The 11138-nt window shown below is 55.3% G+C and overlaps 1 protein-coding gene across 3 annotated transcripts in view; it reads right to left on the reverse strand.

Moving 5' to 3' along the window:
- Positions 1–2885: 2885 nt before the first annotated feature.
- Positions 2886–11138, reverse strand: part of LOC116937928 (P2X purinoceptor 4-like) — an 86992-nt gene continuing 78739 nt past the window's right edge. For all 3 annotated transcript variants that reach the window (XM_076056672.1, XM_076056671.1, XM_076056673.1), the window contains 5 exons: positions 10011–10147; positions 9491–9584; positions 8661–8726; positions 5929–6057; positions 2886–3155 (listed from right to left, as the gene is read on the reverse strand). In XM_076056672.1, the coding sequence (XP_075912787.1) occupies positions 5932–6057; positions 8661–8726; positions 9491–9584; positions 10011–10147 (423 nt within the window). In that variant the 3' untranslated portion in view covers positions 2886–3155; positions 5929–5931. The remainder of the gene's footprint in view (positions 3156–5928; positions 6058–8660; positions 8727–9490; positions 9585–10010; positions 10148–11138) is intronic.

Genomic DNA, 11138 nt, shown 5'->3' on the forward strand with positions numbered 1-11138 from the left:
GTTACCAGCCCCTCGCACCCGTCCAGAGCCCCCGTTTAGCCACTGTGGTGGTCACAGACGCCATGAGGGGAGAGGCCAATCGGAATTGGCCCTTCCCCCACAGCACTGTCCACGACAGAGTTGCCCATCCGGCACCGCGAGGAGGTAGGGGGTTGTTTTGCCGAACAAATACACACGCACTGACACACACACACTGACACACACACACTGACACACACACACTGACACACACACACTGACACACACACACTGACACACACACACTGACACACACACACTGACACAGACAAAGATCCCCCATATAGCCTTAACAGACTGTAGGGGCAAGTGCTGTTAGCGAGCACCTATGAAGGCCGGAACGGTACACGAGGGGGTGGGTGGCCAGCACCACGCCCGACCGCCTTTGTCTCCCTAGTGACAATGTTTACACACCACACAAGGTACTCATTTGAGGCTGAGTCGACCTAGGGGAGGCCCGGGACCGGTTCAGATAATCGTCACTGGTGTTGGCCATGAGCGGGAATCGAACTCGGGTCGCCAGGTTCATAGGGCAGCGCGCTAACCGCTACACTATCGCTCCCCACACTGACACGCACACACACACACACTGACACACACTGACACGCATACACTGACACACACACTTGTTTGTTATATTTTAATTGCATAATCTTGTAATTCGTCGATGCTTTTTCTTACTATTCGGTAAACATGGTATGAACACGTATGTTTTCATGAACGCCGTTGTTTCGAGGCGATAGTCTGCTTGTTTTCGTCAAAATCGCATCGTTGATCTCGTGATGCCATCGCCGATGCGTTCACAATAATTTAGGACAGATTTGCGAGTCGGGATATTCGCTTGGGGTCTGCAGTTCTGATGTGGTCGGTCTTGTTTGGGCGTCAGTGTGAGTTGACATTAAAGCGGCACCGATCAAGAAGGGTCCTTCCCCACCCGTGCACCATCGCCTCTCGTGATGGTGACGAATGTACCCACGGTGACGAGGAGTGTATCCACGGTGACGAGGAGTGTACCCACGGTGACGAGGAGTGTACCCACGGTGACGAGAGGTGTACCCACGGTGACGAGGAGTGTACCCACGGTGACGAGGAGTGTATCCACGGTGACGAGGAGTGTACCCACGGTGACGAGGAGTGTACCCACGGTGACGAGGAGTGTACCCACGGTGACGAGGAGTGTACCCACGGTGACGAGGAGTGTACCCACGGTGACGAGGAGTGTACCCACGGTGACGAGGAGTGTACCCACGGTGACGAGAGGTGTACCCACGGTGACGAGGAGTGTACCCACGGTGACGAGGAGTGTACCCACGGTGACGAGGAGTGTACCCACGGTGACGAGGAGTGTACCCACGGTGACGAGGAGTGTACCCACGGTGACGAGGAGTGTACCCACGGTGACGAGGAGTGTACCCACGGTGACGAGGAGTGTACACACGGTGACGAGGAGTGTACCCACGGTGACGAGGAGTGTACCCACGGTGACGAGGAGTGTACCCACGGTGACGAGGAGTGTACCCACGGTGACGAGGAGTGTACCCACGGTGACGAGGAGTGTACCCACGGTGACGAGGAGTGTACCCACGGTGACGAGGAGTGTACCCACGGTGACGAGGAGTGTACCCACGGTGACGAGGAGTGTACCCACGGTGACGAGGAGTGTACCCACGGTGACGAGGAGTGTACCCACGGTGACGAGGAGTGTACCCACGGTGACGAGGAGTGTATCCACGGTGACGAGGAGTGTACCCACGGTGACGAGGAGTGTACCCACGGTGACGAGGAGTGTACACACGGTGACGAGGAGTGTACCCACGGTGACGAGGAGTGTACACACGGTGACGAGGAGTGTACCCACGGTGGCTCCTGGGTAGAGGAGGAGCGAGAGATGCGTCATCGTCACGATTGATAATACAAACCCCGAGACAAATTACAGCCAGTCTTAATAATAATAATACATTGTGGTGACTTTATTTGTAATTATGTGTGTGCCTCCTAATTATTCATCGTAATCTATGATAGTTAATTATTAAATGTAATCTATGATAATCATTAGCACACTTTTTATTACGTTTTAATTACATATAATTACATTAACATTACACAAAATGTTCATAATTTAACGTTACTTTATTTTCATTTCATTATCTGCGTTAGTCTGTGGGTCTCTGTGTTAGTCTGTGGGTCTCTGTGTTAGTCTGTGGGTCTCTGTGTTAGTCTGTGGGTCTCTGTGATAGTCTGTGGGTCTCTGTGTTAGTCTGTGGGTCTCTGTGTTAGTCTGTGGGTCTCTGCGTTAGTCTGTGGGTCTCTGCGTTAGTCTATGGGTCTCTGTGTTAGTCTGTGGGTCTCTGTGTTAGTCTGTGGGTCTCTGTGTTAGTCTGTGGGTCTCTGCGTTAGTCTATGGGTCTCTGCGTTAGTCTGTGGGTCTCTGCGTTAGTCTATGGGTCTCTGTGTTAGTCTGTGGGTCTCTGTGTTAGTCTGTGGGTCTCTGTGTTAGTCTGTGGGTTTCTGTGTTAGTCTGTGGGTCTCTGTGTTAGTCTGTGGGTCTCTGCGTTAGTCTGTGGGTCTCTGTTAGTCTGTGGGTCTCTGCGTTAGTCTGTGGGTCTCTGCGTTAGTCTGTGGGTCTCTGTGTTAGTCTGTGGGTCTCTGTGTTAGTCTGTGGGTCTCTATAGATGTCTGTGGGTCTCTATGCGAGGGGCTGTGTCTGTGTGAGAATCTGGGTAACCCCTCCCCATGTGCTACAAACTCCCCGTGTCCACTCCACGTTCCTCTGGCCGCGTTGTCTATAAAGAGCCACATCACAGCACGCAGTGACTGTGAACACACTGATGGGAGAGAGACCGATTTGACTAAAACCAGAATCAGCATCATCATCATCATCATCCCGTTTAATAGTACAGGCTTCAGGCGATGGTGGTGGTGATGGTGGACATGGTATCATTCAAGTGAAACACGCAACAGCAATCGTGGTAGAGGTAAGAGATGGGTTAGCGATGGCTGAGGTGAGGAGAGGTGAGGGGATGGGTGAGGGATGGGTGAGGAGTGAGAGGTGATGGGTCACCATCGCCCACTCCGTGTCCACTCTGGGCCTGGATGAGGTCAGAGGTCAGAGGTCAGCTTCCCATCGTTGGTGCGACCTGACAGAGAGAGAGAGAGCTGTAGTGAGGGGTGAGTGGTGAGGGCTGAGTGGTGAGTGTGGTGAGGGGTGAGTGGTGAGTGTGGTGAGGGGTGTGTGGTGAGGGGTGAGTTTGGTGAGGGGTGTGTGGTGAGTGTGGTGAGGGGTGTGTGGTGAGTGTGGTAAGTGTGGTGAGGTGAGTGTGGTGAGTGTGGTGAGGCGAGTATGGTGAGGTGAGTGTGGTGAGTGTGGTGAGGTGAGTGTGGTGAGTGTGGTGTGGTGAGTGTGGTGTGGTGAGTGTGGTGAGGTGAGTGTGGTGAGGGGTGTGTGGTGAGTGTGGTGAGGAATGCCATGTAGGGGAGGCCGATTTTAAAATTTGCCATGCCCCTTCATGGCGTTTGTGTCCACCACAGAGGCCAATTGGGGGCTCTGGACGGGTGCGAGGGGCTGGTGACCCCTCCTCCACCTTCAATTAATTACCACTAAACCACTTGGAAAATATCCGGCTAAGCTTATGCCGGAGGCCCTGGGGACAAAGGCGTCTGTGACGTCTCCTGGCCTAACCCCAATTGGCGGAGCCAGGAGACTGAATCTCTCCCCTCGGGGTTCCTCCAGAAACATCGCAAAGCCACTACGGGTGGCCACGTGGAATGTTCGAATGCTCACTGCGGAGGAGAGGCTGCCACTCCTCTGTCGGGAGCTGGACTGGTACCGACTGAATCTCAGCCTGCTGAGGCTGCAGTGCCTCAAAATATTGGAAGAAGTAGTCACTCCCTGTGAGTGGGCTGGCTGAGGTGCCATCTGTTGAGGAATACTGAAGGTGACCCAGAGTCTGAGACGAGGAAAATCATCGGGCAGAGATGATCTCCCAAGCTAAATGCTGAGGGAACATGGGGTTTGTGCACAGACTGCCCTATATGACATCACAATAACACTCTGGACCACTGGACGGGTTCCGCAGGATTGGAAGGATGCCTTGGTGGTCCCCCTCTTTAAGAAGGGGGACCATACAGACTGTAACAACTACAGGGGCATCTCACTCCTCAGTGTGCCCGGAAAGGTCAAGGGAAGGATTATCCAACATCGCCTTGCCAGGCACGCTGAGGAGAGACTTGCGGAGCGCCAATGCGGTTTCAGGAAAGGGCGGTCCTGCACAGATGCCATAGTTTGTGTCTGCACTACAGCCGAGGTGTAGGGAATTCCAAGAGCACCTACGTCTCTGCTTCGTTGACCTGGTCAAGGCCTATGATATCATCAATAGGCCTGGGCTCTGGGTTGTTCTTCGTGCTTTCGGAGTCCCTGACTCTCTGCTCACAATCATTAAGGACCTTCATGATGGTGAGCAGGCCCGGGTAAAACTACGTGGCCGGCAGTTGGAGCCATTCCCTGTACACCTTGGGGTGCGACAGGGATGTCCTCGTCCATGGTCATGCCCTCCCTTCTCTGCGCTTGTGAAACTTGGACCCCTCTAATGGAACATCTTCGCCGGGTTAGAAACATTCAGGCTGGCCCTGCCTATGACCCATCCTGGGTTTAACCTGCAGGCTGGATTATGTAAGAAGCTCACAAATCCTTGAAGGATCTGGACAAAATCCCATCAGTGAGCTCCCCCAGTAGGTAAGACTGCGTTGGCTGGGTCATGTAGCCCACATGCCCAATCACCGCATGCCTAAACAGCTTTTGTTTAGCCGGATCGAGGGGGCTAAATGGGCGCGGCACGGGCTGGAGAAGAGACTGAGTGATGTGGTACAGGAGGACGTTTAGCTGAGTGGAGCTGAGTGGACCTGCCAATGACTGGTACCAGCGGTGGTGAGATCGGCCTCTGTGGAGGAGGAGGCTCGTGAAGGACGCTACTGGGCAGTTGGAGGCAGTCGCCCTCCAACAACAAGGGAGGGCGGAGGAGTGACGCTCACAACAACGAGCGGAGCGCCGGGTGGCTTAAAGACAGCGAGTTGTTGGCACAGTAGGGGGCACAGGTGGTGCATCTACCGGTCATCTCAGTCAGTCGACCCGTGGCACCTGCTGGGTCTGTCCCGAGATCTCCTGCACCTAGCCTGGCACCGCAGTCAACCCATGGCACCTGCTGGGTCTGTCCCGTGACCTCACGTGGCCTCAGGGTGCACATGGCCCGGCACAAGCGCCATGGTGACGTCACCGCCACTTAGTGGCGAACGGCGGTTGTTGTTGTTGTGGGGTGTGTGGTGAGGTGTGGTGAGGTGTGGTGAGGTGTGTTGAGGTGAGGTGCGGTGAGTTGTGGTGAGGTGCGGTGAGGTGCGGTGAGGGGAGGTGTGGTGAGATGTGGTGAGGTGAGGTGTGGTGAGGTGCGGTGAGGTGTGGTGGGGTGTGGTGAGGTGCGGTGTGATGAGGTGTGGTGAGGTGCGGTGTGGTGAGGTGTGGTGAGGCGCGTGAGGTGTGGTGAGGTGCGGTGAGGTGTGGTGAGGTGTGGTGAGGTGTGGTGAGGTGCGGTGAGGTGCGGTAAGGTGTGGTGAGGTGTGGTGAGGAGCGGTGAGGTGCGGTGAGGTGTGGTGAGGTGTGGTGAGGTGCGGTGAGGTGTGGTGAGGTGTGGTGAGGTGCGGTAAGGTGCAGTGAGGTGTGGTGAGGTGTGGTGAGGTGTGGTGAGGTGCGGTGAGGTGTGGTGAGGTGCGGTGAGGTGTGGTGAGGTGTGGTGAGGTGCGGTGAGGTGTGTTGAGGTGCGGTGAGGTGCAGTGAGGTGTGGTGAGGTGCGGTGAGGTGTGGTGAGGTGCGGTGAGGTTTGGTGAGGTGCGGTGAGGTGTGGTGAGGTGAGGTGTCCTCACCGGCTACGTCATAGGGGTGCGGTCCCCCTCCACCCCGTCCTCATCACAGGCGTCTTTGAATTTCTTCTCGCGGTAGAAGTGGCGGCGTTTGAAGACGTAGAGCACGAGAACATCACACACCACCGTGGCCTGGCACCGTGAACACCGCACCATACCACTAGCACTATACCACTAGCACCACACCACTAGCACCACAGCACTAGCACCATACCACTAGCACCACACCACTAGCACCACACCACTAGCACCACACCACTAGCACCACAACGCTAGCACCATACCACTAGCACCACACCGCTAGAACCATACCACTAGCACCACACCACTAGCACCATACCACTAGCACCATACCACTAGCACCACACCACTAGCACCACACCACTAGCACCACACCACTAGCACCACACCGCTAGCACCATACCACTAGCACCACACCACTAGCACCATACCACTAGCACCACCCCACTAGCACCACACCACTAGCACCACACCACTAGCACCACACCACTAGCACCACTCCACTAGCACCATACCACTAGCACCATACCACTAGCACCACACCACTAGCAACATACCGCTAGCACCACACCGCTAGCACCACACCACTAGCACCACTCCACTAGCACCATACCACTAGCACCATACCACTAGCACCACACCACTAGCAACATACCGCTAGCACCACACCGCTAGCACCACACCACTAGCACCACACCACTAGCACCACACCACTAGCACCATACCACTAGCACCACACCACTAGCACCACTCCACTAGCACCACTCCACTAGCACCACACCACTAGCACCATACCACTAGCACCATACCACTAGCACCACACCACTAGCACCACACCGCTAGCACCACACCGCTAGCACCACACCGCTAGCACCATACCGCTAGCACCACACCACTAGCACCACACCACTAGCAGCACACCACTAGCACCATACCACTAGCACCATACCACTAGCACCACACCACTAGCACCACACCACTAGCACCACACCACTAGCACCACACCGCTAGCACCACACCGCTAGCACCACACCGCTAGCACCATACCGCTAGCACCACACCACTAGAACCACACCACTAGCACCATACCACTAGCACCACACCAGTAGCACCACACCATTAGCACCACACCACTAGCACCATACCACTAGCACCATACCACTAGCATCACCTCACTAGCACCACACCACTAGCACCACACCACTAGCACCATACCACTAGCACCATACCACTAGCACCACACTACTAGCACCACACCACTAGCACCACTCCACTAGCACCACACCACTATCACCACACCACTAGCACCACACCACTAGCACCACCCCACTAGCACCACACCACTAGCACCACACCGCTAGCACCACACCACTAGCACCATACCACTAGCACCACACCACTAGCACCATACCACTAGCACCACACCGCTAGCACCACACCGCTAGCACCATACCACTAGCACCATACCACTAGCACCATACCACTAGCACCACACCACCAGCACTATACCACTAGCACCACTCCACTAGCACCACACCACTATCACCACACCACTAGCACCACACCACCAGCCCCACACCACTAGCACCACACCACTAGCACCACACCACTAGCACCACACCGCTAGCACCATACCACTAGCACCACACTACTAGCACCACACCACTAGCACCATGCCACTAGCACCACACCACTAGCACCACACCTCTAGCACCATACCACTAGCACCACACCACTAGCACCACTCCACTAGCACCACACCACTAGCACCATACCACTAGCACCACACCACTAGCACCACACCACTAGCACCACACCACTAGCACCACTCCACTAGCACCATACCACTAGCACCATACCACTAGCACCACACCACTAGCACCACACCACTAGCACCACACCACTAGCACCACACCACTAGCACCACACCACTAGCACCACACCACCAGCACCACTCCACTAGCACCACACCACTAGCACCATACTGCTAGCACCACACCGCTAGCACCACACCTCTAGCACCACACCACTAGCACCACACCACTAGCACCATACCGCTAGCACCACACCACTAGCACCACACCACTAGCACCACACCACTAGCACCACACCGCTAGCACCATACCGCTAGCACCACACCACTAGCACCACACCACTAGCACCACACCACTAGCACCACACCACTAGCACCACACCACTAGCACCACACCACTAGCACCACACCTCTAGCACCATACCACTAGCACCATACCACTAGCACCACACCACTAGCACCACACCACTAGCACCACTCCACTAGCACCACACCACTAGCACCACACCACTAGCACCACACCACTAGCACCATACCACTAGCACCACACCGCTAGCACCACACCGCTAGCACCACACCACTAGCACCACACCACTAGCACCACACCACTAGCACCACACCACTAGCACCATACCACTAGCACCACACTGCTAGCACTACACCGCTAGCACCACACCACTAGCACCACACCACTAGCACCATACCACTAGCAGCACACCACTAGCACCATACCACTAGCACCACACCACTAGCACCACACCACTAGCACCATACCACTAGCACCACACCACTAGCACCACTCCACTAGCACCATACCACTAGCACCATACCACTAGCACCATACCACTAGCACCACATCACTAGCACCATACCACTAGCACCACACCATATTTTCACTCACCACCCCTAGGAGTGCGATTCCCGATCCCACGTTCATCAACGTGGGTATGATGTTAAACTTCCTCCCCTAGTGAGACATCGTCATAGCAACGTCATCACAGCAACATCATCATCACAAGATCATCACAGCAACATCATCATCACAAGATATTCACAGCAACATCATCACAAGATCATCACAGCAACATCATCATAGCAACATCATCACAAGATCATCATAGCAACATCATCATAGCAACATCATCACCCACCCACCCACACAATCACCCACCCACCCACCCACTCATCAGCCCATCTCTTCTGTTTACCCGCCCTCTATCCTCACCACACCCACCACCACACACTCACCAAACTCACCACACCCACCACCACACACTCACCAAACTCACCACACCCACCACCACACACTCACCACACACTCACCACACCCACCACCACACACTCACCACACACCAAACTCACCACACCCACCACCCCACACTCACCACACTCACCACCCCACACCCACCACACTCACCACACTCACCACACTCACCACCCCACACCCACCACACTCACCACACTCACCACCCTATTCCTCACCACCCGACACTCACCACACTCACCACCCCACACCCACCACACTCACCAAACTCACCACACTCAGCACACTCACAACCCCACACCCACCACCCTCACCACCCTCACCACCCTCACCAGCCTATTCCTCACCACCCTCACCACACTCACCACCCTCACCACACTCACCACCCTCACCACCCTATTCCTCACCACCCTCACCACACTCACCACCCTATTCCTCACCACCCTCACCACCCTCACCACCCTCACCTGCCCGTAGACCTGCACCACGAAGCGGACGCCGTACGCCTTGATGAGGGCTCGGCTCTCCGTGCCGTTCGCGTTGAGGAAGTAGCGAGAGAAGCTGGGGGGGGGGGGGGCACAGCGACTCTCAGCCTTGCCTCGACCACCAACTCAACATTGAGCAGCAGCAGGAGGAGTGGGTGGAGTGCCCAGGGTGAGAAGACGAACCCACAGCTGACACAACACACAGAGAGCCGTGGTGAGCGTGGTGGTGGTGGTTGTGGTGGTGGTGGTAGTGGTAGTTGTGGTGGTGGTGGTTGTGGTGGTGGTTGTGGTGGTGGTGGTTGTGGTGGTGGTGGTTGTGGTGGTGGTGGTTGTGGTGGTGGTTGTGGTGGTGGTTGTGGTGGTGGTGATGGTGGTTGTGGTGGTTGTGGTGGTGGTGGTTGTGGTTGTGGTGGTGGTTGTGGTGGTGGTTGTGGTGGTAGTGGTTGTGGTGGTGGTTGTGGTGGTGGTTGTGGTGGTGGTTGTGGTTGTGGCGAGCGCTCACCGGAAGTTGTAACCAGGTGCGATGGTCTCGTTGCTGTGCCGCGCGTCGAGGCGCTGGAACGAGTAGGAGGGGCGACAGCGCTCCCAGCTCAGGTCCAGGTCGCAGTTCCACTCCACCATGATGCCCACCACACCACCCTGACCACCACCATCACCACCATCACCACCATCATCACCACCACCATCACCACCACCACCACCATCACCACCATCATCACCACCATCACCATCACCACCATCATCACCATCACCACCACCACCACCATCACCACCACCACCACCATCACCACCATCACCACTATCATCACCATCACCACCACCACCATCATCACCATCATCACCATCACCACCATCACCACCATCACCAACATCACCACCAACATCACCATCATCACCATCACCACCATCACCACCATCACCAACATCACCACCAACATCACCATCACCACCAACATCACCACCATCACCACCATCACCACCATCACCATCATCATCGCGACACAATCCTGACATCAGCAACATCACCATCACTATCACCAGTGGTGGTGGTCGTGGTGGTTGTGGTCGTGGTGGTTGTTGTGGTTGTTGTGGTGGTTGTGGTTGTGGTGGTTGTTGTGGTTGTAGGAGTGGTTGTGGTTGTTGTGGTTGTTGTGGTTGTGGTGGTTGTTGTGGTTGTAGGAGTGGTTGTGGTTGTTGTGGTTGTTGTTGTTGTTGTGGTTGTTGTGGTTGTACGAGTGGTTGTGGTTGTAGGAGTGGTTGTGGTTGTTGTGGTTGTACGAGTGGTTGTGGTTGTAGGAGTGGTTGTGGTTGTTGTTGTTGTGGATGTTGTGGTTGTAGGAGTGGTTGTGAATGTTGTGGCTGTAGGATTGGTTGTTGTGGTTGTAGGAGTGGTGATTGTTGTGGTGGTGGTTGTTGTTGTGGTGGTTGTAGTTGTTGTTGTTGTGGTGCTTGTTTTGGTGGTTGTTGTGGCTGTAGGAGTGGTGGTTGTAGGAGTGGTTGTGGTTGTAGGAGTGGTGGTTGTTGTGGTTGTGGTGGTTGTGGTGGTTGTTGTGGTTGTAGGAGTGGTTGTGGTGGTGGTTGTGGTTGTTGGAGTGGTTGTGGATGTTGTGGTTGTAGGAGTGGTTGTGGA

The sequence above is a fragment of the Petromyzon marinus genome, chromosome 77 (assembly GCF_048934315.1).
Source record: "Petromyzon marinus isolate PM22_M1 ecotype Great Lakes invasive population chromosome 77, UKy_Petmar_22M1.pri1.0, whole genome shotgun sequence".
In the NCBI taxonomy this organism is placed as follows: Eukaryota; Metazoa; Chordata; class Hyperoartia; order Petromyzontiformes; family Petromyzontidae; genus Petromyzon; species Petromyzon marinus.